The sequence below is a fragment of the Anabas testudineus genome, chromosome 9 (assembly GCF_900324465.2).
Source record: "Anabas testudineus chromosome 9, fAnaTes1.2, whole genome shotgun sequence".
NCBI classification, from domain to species: Eukaryota; Metazoa; Chordata; class Actinopteri; order Anabantiformes; family Anabantidae; genus Anabas; species Anabas testudineus.
In genome coordinates, this window is record NC_046618.1 from 7,649,049 (window position 1) to 7,671,755 (window position 22,707).

General features: G+C 40.5%; 3 protein-coding genes across 3 annotated transcripts; 1 reads left to right on the forward strand and 2 right to left on the reverse strand.

Moving 5' to 3' along the window:
• Nucleotides 1-63: 63 nt before the first annotated feature.
• Nucleotides 64-4,235, reverse strand: anxa1a (annexin A1a). The gene is made up of 12 exons (XM_026343012.1): nt 4,080-4,235; nt 3,403-3,484; nt 2,585-2,675; nt 2,284-2,378; nt 2,040-2,153; nt 1,716-1,806; nt 1,492-1,571; nt 1,187-1,331; nt 1,007-1,102; nt 842-900; nt 623-745; nt 64-476 (listed from the first exon to the last, which is right to left on the reverse strand). The coding sequence occupies exons 2-12, from the start codon at nt 3,463-3,465 to the stop codon at nt 417-419; spliced, it is 1,017 nt and encodes a 338-aa protein (XP_026198797.1). The 5' UTR covers nt 3,466-3,484; nt 4,080-4,235; the 3' UTR covers nt 64-416.
• Nucleotides 3,464-16,245, forward strand: si:dkey-96l17.6 (kinesin-like protein KIN-14E). Its single transcript, XM_026342971.1, has 20 exons — nt 3,464-3,518; nt 7,417-7,599; nt 10,761-10,879; nt 11,626-11,718; nt 11,801-11,923; nt 12,036-12,128; nt 12,229-12,289; nt 12,371-12,507; nt 12,748-12,912; nt 13,086-13,249; nt 13,509-13,602; nt 13,710-13,809; nt 13,914-14,106; nt 14,287-14,467; nt 14,576-14,813; nt 15,300-15,460; nt 15,562-15,666; nt 15,827-15,924; nt 16,014-16,092; nt 16,195-16,245. Exons 1-20 carry the CDS (start codon nt 3,464-3,466, stop codon nt 16,243-16,245), a joined length of 2,493 nt encoding a protein of 830 aa, XP_026198756.1.
• A 2,739-nt stretch (nt 16,246-18,984) lies between these two features.
• LOC113150442 (cytochrome P450 1A1) lies at nt 18,985-22,646 on the reverse strand. The gene is made up of 7 exons (XM_026342972.1): nt 22,377-22,646; nt 21,666-22,286; nt 20,913-21,033; nt 20,667-20,756; nt 19,556-19,679; nt 19,394-19,480; nt 18,985-19,267 (listed from the first exon to the last, which is right to left on the reverse strand). The coding sequence occupies exons 1-7, from the start codon at nt 22,644-22,646 to the stop codon at nt 18,985-18,987; spliced, it is 1,596 nt and encodes a 531-aa protein (XP_026198757.1).
• Between the last annotated feature and the right edge of the window lie 61 nt (nt 22,647-22,707).

A 22,707-nucleotide genomic window follows, 5' to 3' on the forward strand; every position in this document is an offset into this window, starting at 1 on the left:
GTATGAACCTCACGGTGTAATATGATGTGAAACTTAAAAGAACAGAGACAAAGCACAAAGAGGTCTTCGTAAAAAAAAAATTTATTTTATGGCCAAGCTCCTTCAAGCATACCTCTATTACCGAATATGGTTAGCAGATCTGCATTAATCATAGTCTGCACAGTGTACATCTGTCTGCATCTGCAAGGTGACTACTGATTTTAGCTTCCTTTCAAGCATCAAATATAAGAATGTAATTTGTCACATATCACATATATCCATTGGCAAACCTCTGGGATAATTGCGCTGGAATAAAATGAATAACTTGGAGAGGAAATATCTGCTGAATAATGAATATCTACTGGCACAAGGCACAATATGCATTACGAGATTATAGGTGATTTTGCACAGCTGGACATGGTGCTGGATTCCAGCTATTAGTTATCACCCCCACAGATCGCCAGCAGAATCGTCTCGTAATCTCCACTGGTGTCATCCTAAAGGAAAAACAAATCAGTAAATCTACAGTAATTCGCTCTACCTCTTGTTGTATGTAACTGTCTTTTATCTCAAAAGATTATTGTACAATGTTGACATCAAAGATAGGTTTGCTGTCATCATCAACTGTCACATGTTTGCTCACCAGAATATCCTTATAGAGTGTTTTGCCATATTTTTTCTTGTACTCCTCCTTGATCAGTCTCAAGTCAATTTCAGAGCGGCTCACCATGATGCGGGTGAGGATATGTTTGCGGGTACCACTGCCCTGATGGTCAAAAACAAGTCGTGTCATTAGAGGCTTTAGGCAGTGGGCACACAATGCTGCATATGTTTTGTGAGGGGTAGCCTCTACATACTGTACCTTCATGGACAAGTAGAGCTTCTCTGCAAAGAACGCAGGCTTGCTTCCAGCACACTTCACTATAGTAATTGGAAAAATATTCAAGTTCAAGTTTAAATGAAGTCTGTGCACAAATCACTTGATGAACACTCTGGTAATAGACTCAGTGTAGAGATGTGTCTTCACCTAGTGCTAAGAAACACTTTTCAATATCTCCCTTCAGTTCCAGGTCGATAGCTTTGGCCATGTCCACCTTGCTGTACTTTGAGTACCTGTCAAATACTGTGGAAGAGGAAGCAGTGGAACAGTGAGAGGACCAAACTGAAAAAGTCGGACGTTAATAATTAGTGCAGTCAGCCAGCAAACCTTTACGGAGATGAGCGGCACTCCTGGTTGTAAAGATTTCAATGAAGACAGAGCAGTCGGTGCCCTTCCTCGCCTCCCCAGCCTGGTACAGAGCCCTAGCATCGCTGTCAACCAGCTGCTCAGAAACTCCTTCAGTCCTGCTGGCCTGTGATAAACAGAGACAGAGCAACTTCACTGTGTTGAAATCAACTAATATCACAATAGGATACTGCAATTGTTGTTTGGCATATTAAGTTTGTACTGTGCATTTTCCTATTTGAGGTGGGCATATATAAAAACCACAAAAGATGCAATTGTTCACATACTTTGCAGAGTGCAAGGAGGGCAGCCCTGAAGTCTCCACTGGTGTCAGACTTGATGTCTTCCTCTAGTTCCTTCTTGAAGTCTTCAGGGAAAAATAAGCACAGCATTTAGTCAGCATTATTTTAGTGTTTAAATCTTCTCCCAAATTCCAGAGACTGTAATTTACTACTGTCACATGATGTATCACTAATTTGAAGACTGTTGCATAAACTCTGTTGGCACACACCCTCCTTGTAGGCCTTCTTAATTTCCACAATCTCTCTGTTTGTTCGGGAAGCCAAGATCTCGATTAGGGTGTCTTCATCAGTTCCCAGGCCCTAAGTCAGAGATGCATAGCAAGTTGGAACAAAGGCCGTTTATTCATTACAATTCAAACAAAACACACCTTTTTTCCTCGCATTAAGAAAACAACGCATGAATGTGGAAGTGACTTCATTATTCACTAAAAATAACAAGTGCCGGTGAGGCCAAAACATTCTTGTGCTTAGTTTCTGAGCACCAATGTAGTTTTTGCATTACTGTTGATTTTATGTGGGACTTTGACTTGTACCTTCATGGCCTGCTTCAGCAGCTGGGCATCGTAATGGGCCGGTGTCTTCAGCAGAGCCAATACCACATCCTCCAAATCTCCCTTCAGAGCATTTTTCAGCGCTGTTTCCAGAGGCTACAAAAGGAAAAACTCATAAGTAAATATAGTGTTTAAGAGCATGTGTAATTAACTGTGTGTGTATCTTGGAACTATATCTAAAGTGTACTACCATCCTGCTCTGAACATCTCTACTTCATGTTGTTACCTTGCCAGTGGCCTGCTGATAAGCTGCTTTGATCTTCTGTCTCTGCTCGTTGCTCCTCTTCACAAGAACTTCAATAATAGTGTTTTCATCCACACCTGCAGGAAAAACAAGAACGTGAGCGGACATTCATTTCTATTATTCACTTCAGCTGAGATTTAAGCCCTGGTAATATTTATCATTTGATGTCATGATGCACGATGGCCAACAGAGGGAGTTAAGGTTCCAGCTACATATTGACAGTGCAAAGCCAAAACAGGTTTACACATGATCCAAAGCTTCCATTTGTACATTTTAAATTCACCTTTTGCTTTGATGGCCTTGTCCAAAACTGCTACATCTGCACTGGCATTAAACGTGGCTGAAGCAGTCACTGTTCCCTGATTTTGTTGGACCTGAGAGACAAAAACAGGTTATTGTATGCGTGGTAATTGTTTGTGCTGTGTGTGAGGTGAGTTGCAAAATTGCATTTTTCTAATGCCTTAGGTGCATTTTTGTCCTCAAATGACTTTTTTTCTTACACATTGTGTGCATGAGTCATCCAGCTTAGGACAGAAAAAGACACATGTATTAGGCTATGTCCCCTTTGTGGGCACTGCCCTGGCAAGTTGCTCCTTCATTTCCAGTCCCCCTAAGGCCATGAGGGTGCCGTTAAAAATGATGCCATGAAAGTCAGAGAGCACAGACTGAAATCAAGTAGGATGACCTTATTCAACTTTCTCTTACTTCACATTAAGAAACCAGGGGAAAGAGAAGTAGCATTTTGGTCTGTTTGCAGAGCTCATAAAGGGAGGGGTGCAAATTCCCAGTTGTATGAGTCACAAACTCACAAGACTTCATACAGTCTTCTTTCTCATCTTTCATACTCCACATAATGCAGGGTTCCCTTCACATTAATAGCAGATATCGTCTTATCTGCTCCTCTCCCTTTCCTTCCTTTCTCTACATTTTAAATTCTCACTCATTCATCCTTTTCCCTAATTATCCTCTACACTCCTGTTTCTCTCACTTTAAACTCTGCCTGATCATTTTTTCCACCCCAGCATACCACAGGAAGAGAAAAAAGGAAAAAACAGAGAGGTTGGCCTTAGCAACTAAAAACAGTCCCACAGAGTTACATACTGAGTCATCGGGCATGCCCAGATAGATGGTCTGCTCGTAGAAGGATTGGAAGAGGCTAGACATGGTGGAGCTGAAGGTCTGTCTGTGGGAGGAGAGGAGAGGAGAGGAGAGGAGAGGTCAGCTCTGATGTGCATTTAATGTTTAGAAGGCAGTTAGTCTGGATGACTAAGGATCTTAAGACAACCATGATAAACATGTCATTTTGTAGATAGCATTTAAAGAGAGATCACTGCTTTATTCATTCAACTAGAGTGAAGTTATTTTCTAATGAATTTATCAGAATAAGAAATAAAGAGTCCCTCCTGGAGAGCACAACCCTCTGGATATTTGCTGTAGGTTTATGTTTGGTTTCCTATAATAAGCATGTGGAGAACGACTGACCACACCCACACTCCACACCGACACACAGACGCAGTTTGCTGTGGACTGAGATCCGTGCTGCTGTCGGATGCTTTAATATTGATAAAGTGAGTTAACGAGTCCTGTGCGTAGTTAAACCAGCTCGACACATGTGCAAATCCGAACAACGCTGACTTCCCAACCACACCCTCGTAGGTTGCATCAACACCTTCATTACTACCTGGAGGTGAAATAAGACCTGAATCTATCACGTCTAGTACCAAACTCCGGAGCTGGAGATGAAACGTAAGATTTTTAGTCGAAGGAAAATGACTTACCGTGAGTTTACAGGCTAGAGAGATGTGTCTGTGTGAAGTTGCAGGGCGTTGTACGAACAGAGAGAGCTTATTTATACCCTCGAAAAACTCCACCTAGTAACAGATCCAGCCCATGCTCCACCATTGGGCTGAGCTGCTGTCTGGCACAGCGGTGGATCGACGGATATCCCCTCAAGACGCAACTACTGGACGTGCGTAAAAACTTTCTCCTGTTGAGAGAAGCTGCCTGCTTGAAAGCATATGACGATCAAGTGCCAAAGTCGAAATCTTTCATAAAATGGGGATCTCATGGAAAAGCACTACTTTACATCTGGGACATATGAGTGTGTTTATTATGCCACGTTTTGTTGTACAACATGTTACTGTAATGTCTTATGTGCTGTGGGTTTTTATCATCTGCATACTTGGTTTTATTTCTATTCTTTAGGTATTTGAATTTTATAGTTAAAGACTTCGATCATACATAAAAAGGTCTTGTCTACAAGTTATCCGAGCACTTATGTGTATTTATGTGTAAGTCACATAAAAAGCATGGGTGTTGTTTAGGGTTCTCTATGAACACATATGCAGACATACAACAGTAAATTACTTTAAACTGGTCGGCGTGATCAAAGCGATAACTGGAAACTCTGATTTAGGTTCCTGTCAACTTCAGCATCACAGCATCTGTATTAAAGCATCTGAAAGGAGCCTGTATTGACTAAGCAAAGACCACCTTAACGGTCCTCAAGAGTCTGCCTTTCAATAAGTCTCATTAAAGTATGGCATAATGTACTCATAACACTTTCACACAGGTGAGACTAACATCCAGGATAATGACGGCATTATTTTAACACAGTGAGCACACCTTCAGGAGTGGTCGAACGAGTCAAGACTTAATAATAGGTCCATAATTACATACACAAAAACCTGTGTTAAACATGTCTGTGCTTGTTGTGATCAGTAATGTGCCATATGTGTGTTTGATAGCACTATGTTACTATGTCACTATTTCTTTAACCTGCTATACTCAACTAATCACAAACATACAAACAAAAATCTTGCACAGCGCGTTCATTGTGGAATGAGGTCGGGGAAGGTTCTGGATTATGAAAAATGAAAGCAGGACAAAGCTGTATTTTCATTAAAGAGGCATCATGGGTAGATTTATTGCTAAGTAAGGTGTGTTAAACAGATGCTCAAGCTGTGGTCCAAATGTTCCAAATGAGCCACTTGGACTAAAAGAGAAAGGAAATCCTCACTGAAAGTCCTGGCCAAGAACAACAGGGCAAGAGAGCACAATGCCTTTAATCAGCAGCAGTAGCCACAGTTTAGCAGCCATGCCACTCATTGTTCACATCTGTATGAGCTATACAGTACATCATGTACACAGCACTGTAGCACATATCATAACATCAGCTCTCTTCATTGCAGCACATTTAGTGGACATTATGATAATTCCTGATATTCATCAATACAGTTCACTTAAATGTACAGTAGGTGTTTCCTGTTTCAACCTTTTTACCTTGGCCCAGGATAAGGTCTCCAGGTAAGCAAATACAAACAAAGGGAGACCAAGGGGGTTATGTGAGTGTGTGTATGAAGTCTGTGTGTGTCAGTGAGTGTGACACAGCATCCAGTTACAATCAATATGTTGATTGGGAAACCTGAGGACTGTTTGGGCATCTTTTTACCAGCAGAGTACATAGGTTCAGGCCAGTACCTGGTGAAACTCCATCTCTGCAGGTTTAATATTTAAAGACTGTTGAGAGTTTAGTTCCCTGTAGAGACGAGGACGAACACATTCTGGTTCTGGTCAGCATAGCAGCACCAAACCCAACTGCATCACTCTGAGAGGATCTGATCTGCTGTGAGACCAGGTGATCAATATACAAATACATAATCCTGTTGAGGAACTTGGGACTCAGTTATTAGTTTGAAGAGGCTGACAAAAGGATTACACTCCCTGGGCGCATCCGCTGTATGAGCTGTTTTACACTCGGTCAAACAGTGACAAGAAAAAGTAAGTCAATTCTCTGGAACTGTGGTCAGATCTTTCCCACAAAGCAGAATCACACAATAGAGAATAACTGATAGCACAGAAATCATTGAATTGTTCATGTTTGTATTTGATGCATCACTGTGACAATGTATGTGAACCCCTATGTTACTGACATGAACAAAATATAAGGTAATGAAGAATGGGTTGACAAACCTTGTGTCCAGAACATTGCTTGATACTGATGATGTGGGTTAGACCTACTTTGACTTATAAAAAACATTCAAACATTTAGTTTTATATTCACAAGAAGAAATTGGTAATGTGAACCATGACCCTGTCAGAGCCCAGAACCTGAGTCAGTGGAGAATGTAAAGATGCAGCTATAAGAAAGACGTTGCTGCCATAGCAGGCTGGACGAGTTAATTTTAGCCACCGACTTTGTAAATGTTGTGAATGGGTGTGAGGAAACAAAATATCTTAAGCACGTTGTGTTTGTTTATGCATGTGACATGCAGTAGATGAAGATCAGATTACATTTTATGACCAAACAGGTAAATCTCATGGCTTCACATACTTTGTCTTGCTGCAGGATTTACATTATACATTTAAATTTGTTTGAGAAACTTTTTTTTTTTTTGTAAAAAACATTAAAGGGATGCTTAAATTGTTGCAATAAAAATCATCAAGCAGACTTTCTGTAACTTTTTGCAGATTTTGAACAGATCCACAAACCAAACACAAGAACAGTAGTGGCAGCCCACACACAGTTGTATACACAATGTATGGGAACTCTCCTGGAGCGAATGGATCCTATTCGCTCACATTTCTAGGAAAGAAAGTTGGGAGACATCGCTCTGTCGCTCCTGCAGGCAAACAATGTGAGTATATAACATGCCATCGAGTGCCTCCACCTATCTACACATCAGCAGTGTATTGCATTCATCTCTTTGGTGCTAACAACGTCTTTGGTCTAACAGGTCTTAGATTATATGTTGAGACAATAGGTTGCAGACAGACAGTTGAGGTTAAACAATGTTGAAATATTTCTGCTGCTTGGCTGCCTTCATTGTGAAGTACCAGAGCAGCCAGTGTTTCATAACACATTGTTTTGTTGGAGATCCCGAAATGACAGCAAGCCAAATTACACAACAAATATATCCACGCTCATATTAAAAGATATTTTATTAGCAAGTGGTAGCTGCAGTAAAAGCCTGACTCCATGCACTGGTTACTCTTAGCAGTTTGACTCAATGAGTGAAGCTCTTGCTCTGTCCTCCACTTCTTTGTCTTCTGGTCTTTGTATGTTTTTGCATACTTTTACACCTCCCTCCATCACAGTGTTAAATGTGTTTCCAGATGCCTGGGAGAAAACCAATAGATGCTCTGAGGACCCTGAGTTGTCCTCACGGCCAGGACGGGTCCCAGTGTCTGTGCAGGTGCTTGAGAATTTACCAGGCAGCGTACCAGAGTTGAATAATGAGAGGCCCTGTCCAGTAATTCACAACCCACAGTTTGACCAGTACAAGGACAACATAGCAGGTTAGACCAGTAGACTGCTTCCTGCACACATATGAATACAATCCAATGACTGTTGTTACTGTAACCTGTCATCTGATGACTATTAACCCCTAACTAAACTCCATACCAGTCATGCTCACGCTGTTGCTCTGCTTTGAGGCGTCCTCTTTAGCCTTTAAATGGTTTCAAGCTCAGACAGCAGATAAGGAAAGTATGTCTCTGTCCTTACTGTATCTGTAATTCCTGACATAATTTCTGTCTCTTAGCTAAAAGGTGTTTCTGGGAGGAAAGTAACAACATGACGGCACACCCACATTCCTGAAACAAAGAGGGGAGAGGGTGGGACAGAAATGAAAAAAGTCAGACAGACAAATCACAGAGAGGGAGATTTTATGAAATATTTGACATAAATCTGGCCATGCTGAAGGATTATTTGCAAATAAACACAGACAAACTATTGTACCTTCCCAATCCATATGGTCACATAAAATAATACTAATAACTACACTAGACATTTTGGCTGTGTTTTCAGAAATAAACTTGTAAATAGACATTAAACTGCTTGCTAATCAAACATCACAATACTAAAGATGTGAAGCCTGTTTTAAACCCAATAAAATAAAATGTTAAATAATTCACTGATGTTTATGTGCTTTATTTTTTTCCATTACTGCATCCATGTCAGAAAATGTTAAAGTGCAATAAAATTATGATCAATGCATTAGCATCAGCAAAAATATGCCCTAAAACACACACACACACACCCACTGAAACTATTTGATGAGTCTGAACTGTGCAGTATTATGTTCATGTAACTAAATATTTGTGGAATATAAAATGAAGTACTAACAGATCTTACTTATTGGACAGAGAAAATCATATCATATTACAGAAGTATACTTGATATATATGAAAACACAGCTGTTTATTGTGTCATGCAATTTAAAAAATGCTATGCCTCATCACACATTCTCAATGTTGCAACATATCCAGGCAATAGAAGAATCTGTTTGACTTGGTGTTTTTCTTCCTCTGTTTTTCTTTCCCTTGCCTTTTGCCTCTCTATACTGATATTTAACCGCCACCGATGTTTGCCTCATTGTTCAAGCTGTCATCCATCACAAAACTCTGTGGACGAAGAGGTGGGCTGCGTTCAGACGCTGGATTGGTGCAGATCGAAGGAAACACCCTGCACAAGAGGTTAACCAAGGTGCTGTGCTGTCAGGAGGAGTGACAGTGTGTGTACGTGTCAGTGTAGCAGTAGAAGAAGTGTGATTAATGTTATTAATGTTACTAAAGGTCCTACATTCAAAAACTGACATAAGTACAAGTACTAAAGTATTACTACAAGACCGTTGTCAAAACACGCTCATTGATGAGATCCTTACATGACCTACGTCTTTACGTGCTGCCAGTCTAAACCATGGAGCCTTACATGCAACTCTCCTAGATCTCAAGACGGTTCCCCCAAGACACAAAGCGTCTTAATCTGACTGTAGCCATATTTCAGTACAATTTGTACCATTACACTTAGTCAGTGTTAATTGTTAATTCACAGATTAGGAAAACTTGATTATGAATCCTCACTGTCTTGGAAAAGCCCCATACATCAGTGCTACCTGTTGGTGAGTCACTAATGTTTTCTGCTTATGTCTGCCCTTTTACTGGATAACTTATCTGGGCCACAGACGTGTTTGACAGGAGCTAGAATATTCTCAGCATGTAGCTGTACTGCCTCATCTAGTACAACGACTTACAACTGACAGTTACTATCCAAGCACATTGTGTTGTCTTTGTTCACCTCGGTAACCCATTCCTACTATTCACAGCACTGTTGTTCCTCAGTATTATTGTTACTACTTGTTTAAATATTTTAACAATCATTTCATTCAATCGTGTGACATGTTAGACAACATGTCCATAACTATTGTTATCCATGCTTTGGTATTTTTGCTTGTTATTTTTTCAGACCTGACAAATACTAATAGGTACTGTACACAATGCATTGAACTCAAACATAAATCATTTCAACACATAGCCTCAGTGCTCCTGTCATTATTGTATTACTTGAAAAAAGATTCTTATTATGGGAGACAGCATTTAAAAACTGAAGAGGCAATAATATGCAATATAACTAGCACCTACAGCTGTCAAATAAATGTTGTGGAATAGAAAAATGCAATATTTCCCTTCTGAAAATTATGAAGTAGTGGAAAAATCTCAAAACTGTACTTAAGTAAACTTGCAAGAAATGTTTGGAAACATATTATTGGACTTTTACATTGTTCATGTCCAGAAAAACAGTAATTAGAGTGTATTATTGGCTCTTGCTTAATAGGGAGAGTGACCTGTCATTATTAGTGTAAATTAAAATTACAAATGACCAAACAAAAACAGTTTTTCATAAAAAAACACAAACACCTTATACCGGCCTTGAGAAAGGAACATCATTCTCTACAAGAATAGAAGAATATTAAAGATTTATTTAAAAGGTGAAAAGTTTCCTAAGACATGCTGTAACTTGATTCAATCAGAACAGAAGACACAGTGTGAGGCTTCAGTGCACAAGAAGACAAGCACAAACACTTGTCCTCCGTTAAAGGAGGTGCCTCACTGCTCTGGAATTGACCGTGTTGTGAAAGAAAACAAAGTGGAGCCAGTGCGCAGACTCTGTGTAGGAGACTGAGGTCAGCTGGACTCATGGGCTATTGTGGTCAAATCAGAAGAAAAGGTTGCAGTGATAATGAGACCAAGTCTGAGGTCTTTGGATCCGAGTGAAGAATACACCATACACAACTCAGATGCAGAGCGTATGAAAAGATGAGTGATACCTGCCCATCACAACCAGTGAAGCATGGAGGTGGAAGCATAATGTTCTGGGCAGTGTTATTAAGGGATCTACAGACCTACAGATCCCCCACTATCCCCATCATGTACAAGGCACATGAAAAACTGAGGAAATGAAGAGTCCAGGAACACTGCCCAACCAGCACAGCGGACACTTGGGAAGTACAGCAGAAGGCCTGGGAGGAAATCCCAGCTGAAAAACTGATCAGTAGAATGCCATTGATTTGTCAAGCAGTTATTGCTGCAAGTTTTGCTGAGTTGAAAGAAGCAAAGCTTTTTACTGACACTGTTCTGAAATTAATGGTAATTTACAACATGCTTTTTCCCCTCTGCAGGCTCATTAGAATCTCAGTTGTCAGGTAGCAGTGTCACAGATCAAGGCACAGAAGCTGAAAGATCACAAGATGTGAAGATCTACATCCCCTATGAGTCAGCTGAACTCTGCATCACTCAGGTAAAATAAGGAAAGCAGCAATAAAATAGAAGTGTGTCTCACACAGTATTTTAGTGAAATCAACTTAGACACATATATTGAAAGGCATGCATGATTAAACACTAAATTCTTATGAAATTGTAGTTTTACAACCATAAAAACCTCATAGTGATAGCAGAAAAAGTATGTGAACAGTTGTTAGCCAGTTCCAATGATGCCTTCAAATCTTTGACTATCACTTAGCGTTATTTCTTTACCTCATTGATGAGTGTTTGTTGTGCTCTTGGGGTCATTTTGACTGGTCGCCCACTTCTTGGTAGAGTAGACACAGTCCCAAAGTGTCTCCATTTGTAGATTGTTTGCCTAACTGTAGACTGGTCTCTGGGCTTTATGTAAATCAACTATTCTTATTCGTAAAACCTCTGAAATCTCCTTTTGGTGAGTTAGGTACATTATATTTGTTAATACTCTTGACTTAAAAAGATCAGATCACATTTTATGATAAATTAATGTAGAAAATTATGAAATGCCCAAAGGTTCGTATACTTTTTTGCCACTGTATGTGACTGAGCACTCTGTCCAGCTGTTCAGCAAGAGTGTGTGGACACACAATGAAAACACTGTCAGACACTGTGACGCGGTCTTGCTCACACTCACATGGCTGACCTGATGCTGCTACTGTGGCCCGGGAGGGGAATTTAACAGTAGCAAGATGTTATTTTGTGTGTCACCTCTGTGTATGTGTATTTGTTTATACTCCAAAACAGGTAGCTGAGGACATGGAAGCAATGAAGAGAAGACATCAGTTAATGGTCCAAGAGCTGGAGGAGAACTTCCAGATCACAGCACAGAAGAACCAGGTGTGGAAGTGTCTGTGAGTGTCTGGGTGAATAAATGGGTGAATGGCACTAAAACTTAATGGATTGGATGTTGTGTTATTAGGAATGCACCACGCAGAAGATCAGATCTCTTTACCAGAGCAAGTTGAACACTCTGCGGAGAATCCTAGACCTCTATCAAGAAAAGGTGGAAAAGAAAAATGCTGACTGGAGGAGGAGAGTTGCGGTCAGTGTTGCTCATTACCCAGTCCATCTCTCTGTTGAGTTTCAATTTTATTTTTTATCCAATCCAGTCTGAATTCAACATACTCACCTGTTCCTCTCCTTGCACGGTGCAGGAGTTGGTTGCACAGAATGAGCAACTGCTGGCAGAGCAGGCAGCTGAGAGGAGAAGGAGTAAAGAGGAGGCCGTGCAGTGGCACAGAGAAAAGGTTAGATAGGAAACTGATCCTCTGAGTTATAACCATATTTCAGTATATTTTATACCATTACACAATTACCAGACTGACTTTGTTCCTGTTATTCTTCTAGAGCAAAATGATGGAACTGTTCTCCAACAGGTTGGACATCCTGCACACCCACCAGGCCACCAGTGAGTCTGCATGCATGCATTTACATGCACGTGTAACCAGTATATATGACAACTTAATTAATGAGCTGTGACACTGAATAGCATTACAGGAGCTGCAGATGGCCAGACAGGAAGTAGGGAAAGTCCAAGAAATGCTAATAGTAACTTCACAGCATCAGCATGAAGTCGCAGAGGAAGCCGAAAGCTCAGAGAATAAAGAACAACGACAACAAACTGGGGTGGGTTGTCATTAGTTACACAATATGTTACCTTGGTGCATTGGTCAAGACTATAAACATACAAACAAAGCAACCAACAACAAAAAAAAGGATGGAGTAAAGGTCTGATACTAGCATCATGTTAACATTTACATGGATGGTTGGTGGACATCTCAAACCAACAGTAGACAAACCCATATTTGTACTTGACCTGTTTGTTGTGGTGATTTTGATGAATCACTCCACTTACTCTACTTGCAGGCTTGCGGTGAGTCAGACCTGCCACTGGAGGGGGCTAAAGCTCGTCTGGAGGAGTTAAAGGAGAGCTTGTACCAGAGGGAGAGAGAGATCACTGAGCTGCTGGAGGCGGAGGGGAGCCCCATCCCTCCTGTCCCTAAACCACCCTGTAGTGTTCTGCTTCCCACTGTAATACACAAGGTCCTACTAAACTACGTGCAAACGGTCAACTCACTGTGCATTCAGTTTAAATGCAGCTTTCTCTATTTTACTGGTGGAGGGAAATGCATCAATCTGTTTCTCACCCTGATTTTATGATGTTTTGTAGTGATACCACAAGGTTGCTTTGTTTTGTTTTCAAGGCTCATGCAATCTGCAGTTCAGTAGCAGAAGCCAAGGCCCTTTTGGACCAGATGATTGAAGAAAATCGAGTTGCTCTGGTGGAAGTCAAAGACAAACTGGACTGTCTACAAAGGGCTAAAGAAAACAGCAATGATAGAGGGGATAGGGCCACTGTCCAAGAAAAGTTAGGTCTCATCAGGGAAAAATAAACAACTGAACACTGTCTTGCAGTAGGTCTTTTGTTTTCTGTAATTAATACAAATGATTTGTTCCACTTTCCAGCTCAGACGATTATGAGCCAAGTTTGTCTTTACTACAAGAAACAGTGAGGGTGTATGAGGTCAATCAAATGGCTTTAGACTGCATCAAAACTGGAGCAAGCCCCGTGATAAAGGGTAAATACATAACAATAGAGTGCTTACAAGCAATGATGACCCACTTAGTGGTTTTAATTTCTTTTGCTCAGACTGTGACACAGTCTCAGAACCGGAAGATATCCAGAGTGTCGGTCAGCAGCTCCTTTTGCTGCAGGATCAGGTTAGTGTTTTGTCATACAACCCAGCGTCTCAGATCGGCTTAAGCATCATGAAGGAAGTAACACCGCTGAGTCTATTATTTTGATGATTTCATCCTTTTCTCTCAAGCTGAAGCAAGTGAAAGAAGAGAAAAAGAAGATAATCGAGAACTACACTTCAGAAAGGACGATGAGGAAGAAATATTACAATATGGTGGAAGATATGAAAGGTGCTGTTGGGGCTAAATGTTTTAAACTACATGAGAAATTTAACGGTGTCTTTTAATTCCAAGCCTGTGGTTTTTCATGTTCTGTGTTACTGTTTTTGCTTAAGGAAAAATCAGAGTGTTTTGTCGGATTCGGCCAGTGAGCCGAGCTGAGGCCGCACAAGGCGGGGCCATTGTTGTGGAGAAAATAGATGACTATTCAGTCACTGTGGAAACCTCTCGTGGACCGAGGGAGTTTCTGTTTGACAAGGTGTTTAGTGGTGATGCCTCTCAGGAAGACCTGTTTGATGACACTAACAGGTGAGGTCTATACTAACAAAGTAATAGTTTCTGAAGTGTTATGCTACACATTTGTGCCAATTGAGCCTTTACCTAAACTCACTTAGGTCATCTAATGTAACACATTGATGGAATTGGCTGTAATCCAGGATCTATAGATTTTTTTTCAGCTTAGCTGCTCAGAAAATATTTTCTCCACAGGCTGATCCAGTTGGCTATGGACGGGTACAACGTCTGCATCTTTGCATATGGCCAGACAGGCTCGGGGAAGACATTCACCATGGTGGGGGACAAAGAACAGAAGAACCCAGGGATCATACCAAGATCATTTAATGCCATATTTGACATAATACGGGACAACAGCACCAAATTTGACTTTAAGGTAATAGACAGCATGTCACCAGTGTCATCAAACCATCAACCCTTTTGTTTCCTTTCTCTGAGTCTTTTGTTGTCCTCCTTTCTGTGCTTGCTCATCATGTTGCCTCAGGTTTCGACATATATGCTGGAGCTGTACAATGACAGGTTGCAAGACCTCTTTGTCAGCCTGACTGGTGAGGCCTGCTCACAGCCCCAGTCCCACGGCCAGGCCAAGCGGGTGGAGATCAAGAGGAACAGAAAGGGGGTTGTGTTTGCCCAAGGAGCAGAGACAAAGGAGGCTTCCAGTGCCCAGGAGCTCTACGCTTTGTTTCAGCAGGCCTGCGCCAACAGACATATCTCTGCCACCAGTGAGTTCTCCGTACCATGCCATGCTGCTCAGTTCAGCCAGGGCTCTGCTAAATATTTTGGGTTAATCATGTTAGCTGCAGTTAGTGGGAGCTAGGTAATTCATGATAGAACAGAGCAATGTCTAACATACATTATGTTTTTACATTAAGTAGCTGGAGACACTAAGAACTACAACATACAGTGTGATGACAGTAGATTAAAAAAGAGCTCACACCTTTAGAAATAGTATGGAAAGAAGAATGGTATAGACTATTGAAGTATATATATTGCATTTATGTTTGTGTTATTGGTAAATTGGCCATTTTGTCTAAATTCATAAACACCTTGACTTGAGCTAAAATACTAATATGATTAACTGATATTCACACGTTTGAGGATTTGCTGTGTTACGGTGAATCTGTAAAATTTATTTGGGAGAAAAACTGAACTCAAGTAGTCCACAGGTTATCAATCCAAAGCAAGCTTTTTTGTGCATGTTTCCCAAGAGATGAATGTGGAGAGTTCCCGCTCCCATCTCATTGTTGGGATCATGGTAGAAAGCAGAAATCTGACAAATGGGAGCGTGAGCACCGGGAAGCTGAGCCTCGTGGACCTGGCAGGCAGTGAGAGAGCAGCAAAGACTGGCGCCAAAGACCACCAGCTGAAGGTTTGCCCATTTCCCATGTTTTGATTGGTATATCGTGATTAAAAGGGTGTCAAAAAAGAGATGTTTCTACTGTGTTGTTTAAATTCCCCTCTCCTCTTCAGGAGGCTAACTCCATTAACAAGTCTCTGAGTGCTCTTGGTGATGTGATCTCAGCTTTGTCCAGTGAACTGCCCCATGTACCATATAGGAATAGCAAGCTGACACAGGTAATCCTAAACAGCTACATGCTTTTTGAATGACTTCAAATGCATTTACCTGAGACACAGAAACTATAGCTCTTGGCACTAAGCTGTTTGTGTTTTGTTTTGTTCTGTGTAGTCACAGACTGTTCAGCCAAGTATGCCCTGTGCATTTCATCTCTCTCAGGTGATGCAGGACTCTTTGGGAGGCAATGCCAAAACCCTCATGATTGTCAACATCTCTCCTTCAGAATGCAACTCAGATGAGACACTCACATCTCTTATGTAAGAAATAAAGAGACAGATTCCTCTTTTTCATTTATTTGAATACTAAAAAACTCCAAAATAACATCTGGATATCCTGGGCACTGCAGTTATGCAACAAGAGTGAAGGCCATAACCAACAACGCTCAGAGAAATGTGGACAGCAAAGAGATTGCCCAGCTGAAAGAGGTAGGGGTTACTGTAAAACGATATAGTCAGCAGTTTCTAAACAATTACAATATATACAATATACATAATACAAACTTTATTTCTGTTTTCTTTCACTAATAGGTGATTGTGAAGCTGAGGTCAGGTCAGACAGTGGAAGAGGAGGACGTCTGAACTACTGCAGCCAGATGTGGAGTGAAGTGCTGAAGTGAGATTATTGTGATTATTATTTATGGGTGGTCCATCTTGTATCCTGCTACGGTTATTCTGTATACTTAATGTCTGTCACATATTTTTTGACATTTATAGTGGTATTGGTGAGATCACTGAAAGTTGCATTCAGGTTGTGTGCAGGTTTTTAATGGTTGATACCTGCCTGTATGTAGAATGAGGCCCAGTTACACATTCAGTTTTTCACTTCTACTGTATATGATGAAACACAACACAGAGAATTGAGGACTGAAGAGAAAAACATTGTGCTATTTACTGGTTTGTTCATGTTACACTCTAAGACTTCTCAGACTAGAACAGTCACAGCAGAGTCAAACCTTCAAGAACTTCACCAACTGTCTCTAAGTAGACTGTTGTCTCTCTGTGTTGAGGACCTGTCCTAATTGTTCAGCATGCTCTAATCTCGAGCCACAGCAGCAACGCTCTTTGTTACACCACATGAGAACCACGATTCGTTGCTTTCATATTGTGCATTTTGGCTGCTTTAGATCAGAGGCCACTTGAGACATGTTCACTGTGATGTGATATGTTTTGATGATGGATGCAGCGTGGAAGAAAAACTCCAACAGAGAGCACATCATTAGAAAAAAGGCTTGACCGTATGGTAAATCAACACAAAACTGTTTACTAATATAGATCATTTATAATAAACTGGATTAATTTCTTGATATATTAAGGGAATGCAGTCATTCTGTCCAAATACACAGTAACAAACATTTGAGGACAATCAAAGAATTATGGTACAATAACATTTAAGTGACGGGGTTGACAGAGGCAGCAGAGGAAGCATTTATTTTATTATTTTTCATGTTACAATTTTCACTGTTAATAACTCTAATTTATCTTAATAAAGCAATATTAGACATCTAAACTACTTTGATTAGTTTTACTCAGTAATATTTTAGCACTTTAAATCGCTACGATTCTTACACGCATGTTTTTCCAATTTCATGTTGATAAGAATGAGAAATACATGAGGTCACAAGGACTTTGACCTTTAACCACAAACATCTAAACAGTTCATTGTCGTGTCCAAGAGGAAACTGCAGCAAATTGAAGAAATTCCTTCAAGGTGTTCCTGATACAACACATTCACAACAAGAATTGAATGAACATGAGGTGACTGTGATCTTGACCTTTGACCTTTGGCCACCAAAATCTAAGAAGTTCATCCCCAGTCTAAGTGGACGATTGTAGCCCTCAACACACTTCTAACATATCAGTTTACAAAGAGTGAATTAAGCCAATGATGTCATCTTGACCTTGACCTTTAAACTTTGACTACCAATATCTAATCAGTTCATCCTTGACTCCAACTGCAGTTAAATCAGATTTGAATGCTTCCAGCCCTGGTTATCGTCAGCACGGAGGCATAAAAATCTTTACCAGTCAACTGAATAATAGACAATAAGAGTTAAAATAGTAAAAAATAATAATAATAATAAAAAACGCAATACCTAAATATGAGGTCCTTTTTGACAAAAATGCATTGCAAATATTGAATTTACCAAATGAATATTAATTTGCTTTAATTTGCTAACCAGCACTTAACAAGTATTCTCTGCACTGTCTGCAACACACAAAGTTAATGTAATGTAGGCGAAAGACTCCTTAAGCTGGTTTTAAAAGGTAATGAGTTTGAATCTGTATGACATACGTAACCACCTACGCCTGAGGTGTAACGCCACACTATTAAACAAACGCATCTTTAAAACACAGTTTAAAGTTTCTGTAAGACTGGAAAAGAGCACTCAGTAGACTGTGTAGATAGTTACGTTTAAAAGAGATTATTCTGCCATGAACATAACTTCTGAACTTTCCCTTTCAGGATGAACTTCCCGAAAGTAATTCTGCTTGGCTCATCTTTTGTTTAAACATATATTGCCATGGTTCTTTACATTTATCTTATGAAAATAGAAATTCCTGATTTCACACTTTACTGTCTTCTTCACCTCCCTCAAAGATGTCTGGGACTGTATCTAATCTGAGCTGTGTGGGACGTCACAGCACTGATGGGAGACGAGGAGGAGGTTCAAAATGTCTTATCATATACTTTTGCATCATTCCTCAGAGAGACACTGGGAGAGACTTTAGTGATGGGACGGTTAGCTCAACTGTGTTTGCCTTGAAGCTACAGTAAAAGAGGAGGAGGAGCCAGGGGAGGGGGATAAGGACAAGAAGGAGACGAGGACGCGATGGGGACAGAAGATGAAAGAAAGTTGAAGTGGGAGGAGAGGGCTGAAGTCAGCGAGGATGAACCCTGCATGAACATTATTTGTGGCCTGAAGCACTGATCACCAATCTGAAAGGGCCTCGCTCTCCCCCCTTCAGTGTTTAACTGTGACTAATAACTTAAGATAAAGACTTTTAATGAGAGCCTGTTTTCAAGCTTCTTTCATTTTTAATGTGCTGGGACAGGAAGGCAGAGGGACTCTACCCTTTTAAAGTACAGGCACAGAAGCACTTGGAATGACCCTCGCTCAACAAATATTTTGTGCAATACAGACATGAAGTTAGTTTATAGTCACTTCACATTCAAGAAATGTGTTCTACGCTTAGTTTTTTGTTGTTCTTGTTGTTCTTTGTTGTTCGTGTGTGCGCTTACTGTGTATTTTTGACAACATTAGATACAAATACAAATTAGTACATTAATACAAAGCACTGTTTGGATGTTTTAAGGGTCTAAAACCTTGAAGAGATGGTAATCCTGTAAGGACGTGGTTTCATAGTCAGACCAAAATCAGTGCTGAGGTCCAGCTCCTGCCCTGGAACCTTTTCAATCTGCAGCCCGTGGAGCAGCGTGGTGAGAAAGACAAACATCTCCAAACGTGCAAATCCATCCCCAAGACAGCGCCTCTTCCCCATGCCGAAGATGAGAACCTTCTCAGTCAGCTCTTTGTTGAGGCGTCCCAATGGATCTAAGAAGCGCTCGGGACGAAATGTGTCCGGGTCACCCCAAAAATCACTGGGACAGAGTGAAGAACATAAAGAAGAACATAAACAAACATACAACTAACAAACTAACAGATAGGGAGGCACATTTCACTGATACAGTAACATGTTTCAATGATGAGTGCTTGCGTCTACTCACATGTCATGATTGACTTGATACTGGTTGATAAAGACACATGTATCTTTGGGAATGAAATATCCGTTCAGGGTGATGTTTCTTGTGGTGCTAAAGCAGAGGAACGTTTCAACACATACATAACAAATAGATACAAATGCTCTGTAAATTGGAGGACTGTCTTACCAGTGAGGTATGGTGAAAGGAACATAGGAGGCATGACGAAACACTTCATAGATGAACGCCTCAGTGAAGGGCATCTTGGGCTTATCTGAAAACCTTGGCAGTCTGGCTCTGCCAATGTTTGTATCTTAAAAAAATAAAAGAAAGAAAGAAACATCACAGTACAAACTTTTGTTATTGTTTTATTTTTTATTTTATCTTTCAAATCTTTTACTTTAAAAGTCTCATATGCTCCTGAAACAGGCCTAAACAAAAGTTGCATTAAAGTGCTTTTTGTACAGTCAAGCTATAAACTCTAATCTTTAAAATGAATTAAAACTGCTCTCACCTGATTACTAACAAAGTAAATGACTGTTACTCCAGTAAAGTAGTTAACAGTAGAATAAAAGCTTCTCCGTCAGTTTGCTGTATTCATTCAAATTGAATTTAAGCGATGAGTATGTTAAACTACGTGTGATCATTGCCTTGCGTGTTACTGCCTTTGTGTCGGTCTGGAACATTTCTCCAACTTTCTTTCTCTGGCTGTTTGCACCTCCCTCCCTCGTTCTGATTCATCCCGTCTCCTCTTAGTGTCTTCCTCTCTCTCTCGCTCTCGCTCTCTCTCTCTCTCTGACAATGCAACGTGCCTTGGAACAGACAGTTCTGTCAGCCCACTTCAAAAGTAGCTCTGGCATCAGCAAATTGGTCTGATCTTTTGTGAGTTCCTCTAGTGGCTGCTGAATTCTGCCTGTCCGGGTAGGACACTCTAGTTGGCCGTGTTTTTTTACTATGGTGGTTTTGCCAAAAATGATGTCACTCCTTAATAGACATCACACATGCATAAAAACATTTTTTGCGTATAAAATTTTATCAGATTATAGATAAATTGTGGTATTGATCTCAATTTTATGTATACATTATTAAGATCTATGCACTGCAGCACCTTCCTTTCTAAAGGCAACTATAGTGCTTACAGCCAAACATTGTATTAATGCACTGTTGCTCTGTAAGCACTATAGTTGCCTCTGGATCCCCTTTAGTAAGTATTTATTGTGGCATCCAAATAAAAAAGACAAAAGGGCACAATTTGTCCAATGTGCACATAGATTATTCATATTAAAATAAAAGGTGGTACCTATCTCCTGATGTATTCTGCCTTGGATATCAGGGAACTTGATAAGGTACAACAGGCTCCACTGTAAACCAGCAATGATGGTGTCAAATCCTTTAGGAAACACAAACAACAAAACTGCAGTGACAAGACAGTAATTGTCTTCATCAAGATGATCAATGTTGTGTTATAACAAACACTATTTATCAGCAACACTATTGCGTGTATGTTATTAGTGATAATAAAACTGAAATTTCCAGCGTGTCTAACCCGCTCCAAAGATGTCGATGACAGTGTGAATGATCTGAGAGTCGGAGAGCGTTGATGCGTCATTTTCTTCTCTGTCCTCACAAAGTGCAATCAGCGCGTCTGTAATGTCCCGAATACATTTCTGCAATAACACACATACAGTATAACAGGATGTGTAGGGCGGATTGTGTTGCTGCCATCTTTATCAACTATAGGATAGTTAAAGATAACATAGGAAAAGAAATTCAAAAATGAAAAGCAATAATTAGGGAAGAGACAGTAATCAGTTATGGTAGGACACGTGTCTTTTAGTGGGTTGCTAATTCCTAATTAAAGTGCGTGCGAATATTTTAGCCACTCTGCACAAGAACAAAGCTCTCTCTCTAGAAACTTGTTTGTTATCTTTTTGGCTACAGTTGCACTCACAGCTACTACTGCGTGAGTCCAATGTCAGATTAAATAGTGGACAGCAAATTAGTGGGACAGTTCTAAAGAAAACAGTGGCTACAGACCACCACATTAGGCTGTCCTCACAGTATTTTGCCTTTGATGACTGTGTCATGAAATAATATTAGACACACCTGTGATCAGTTTACTATTATATTACAAAATTGCAATATTGTGCTTAGCCTGAAATAGAGAGAAATTAATTTTGCCTTGCAAAAAACAAAGTTTTGTCTCTTCATGCAACTGTGACTGTGTTACTATAATTGTGCATTTCCTTTTTCATAATTATCAGTTCTGATCTATAAGTGTATCTGATTACCTCCCTACCTTGTCAAAGGTGTTCATGTGCTCTTCAATGCTGTTCTCCATGAATCCGTTCATCCTGCGAATGTGCTGGACCATCTTCCTGAGAGAAGGACTCGGAAAGTACCGAAACACAGGGAAGAAATCAGCCAGGTTCCCTGCTGCAAAAATCCTCAGGACCTCATTGTTGATGTGAACAATAGTGAGAAATTCTTTGTCATCGTAGTCATACCTTTTCCCAAAACAAAGAGCACAGACAACATTCGCCACAGAGGTTACCAGGGGCCTCACTGGATCTATACCCATCGTATCATGGCCCATTTCCCCCTTAACAGCAGCCTGTTCACGAATCACTTCCACCATCGCGACAGCCTCAGCACAGACATGCTCCTCCAGCAGGCAAGTGGAACCAGATTCCCTGGGCTCAGTCTGGGAAAAAGACCTGAGGGCATTCCTACACAGTTTCTTATGGAGCATCCAGACAGGTCCATACTTCTCACTAAAGGTCATACTGGTCCCATTGGCAACAGCAGAAAAGGTGAAAAGATCAGGTCGTCCAGCAAAAGCTTCCCCCTGTCGAACCAGCGCCTGCCTGATGGTGGTGTATCCACTTAGGACCACAACAGTCAAAGAGCCCAGACGCATCTTGTGTCAGGGAATAAATAAAACACTGAATGAATAAACAATTACTTCCTTTTCTTATCTAAACTATTTCTCTCATTTTACAGTATGTACCTTGAAAACATCACCATACTGGAGCCTTAAGTGGGTTAGAGATAGATGAATCTGATCCCCCATCTGGAGCAGATTGCCAACTAGCGGCCACGGTGTGGGGCCAGGAGGAGAGGGATGTTTTGTATGTTCCAGGAGGGAGTCGTGATGGTGGCTCTTTCGGATCCTGAGGGCCATCAACAGTAGGATGAGAAGACCCAGAGCAACAGTGATACTAGAAAGGGAAGCACAGGGGTTCTCCTCACTATGCAGATTCCCAAACATCAGTGTCATCTTGCCCTGTAAACAAATATATTTTGTTCAAAACAAAAATAAGATGTAGGCTACAAAGAAC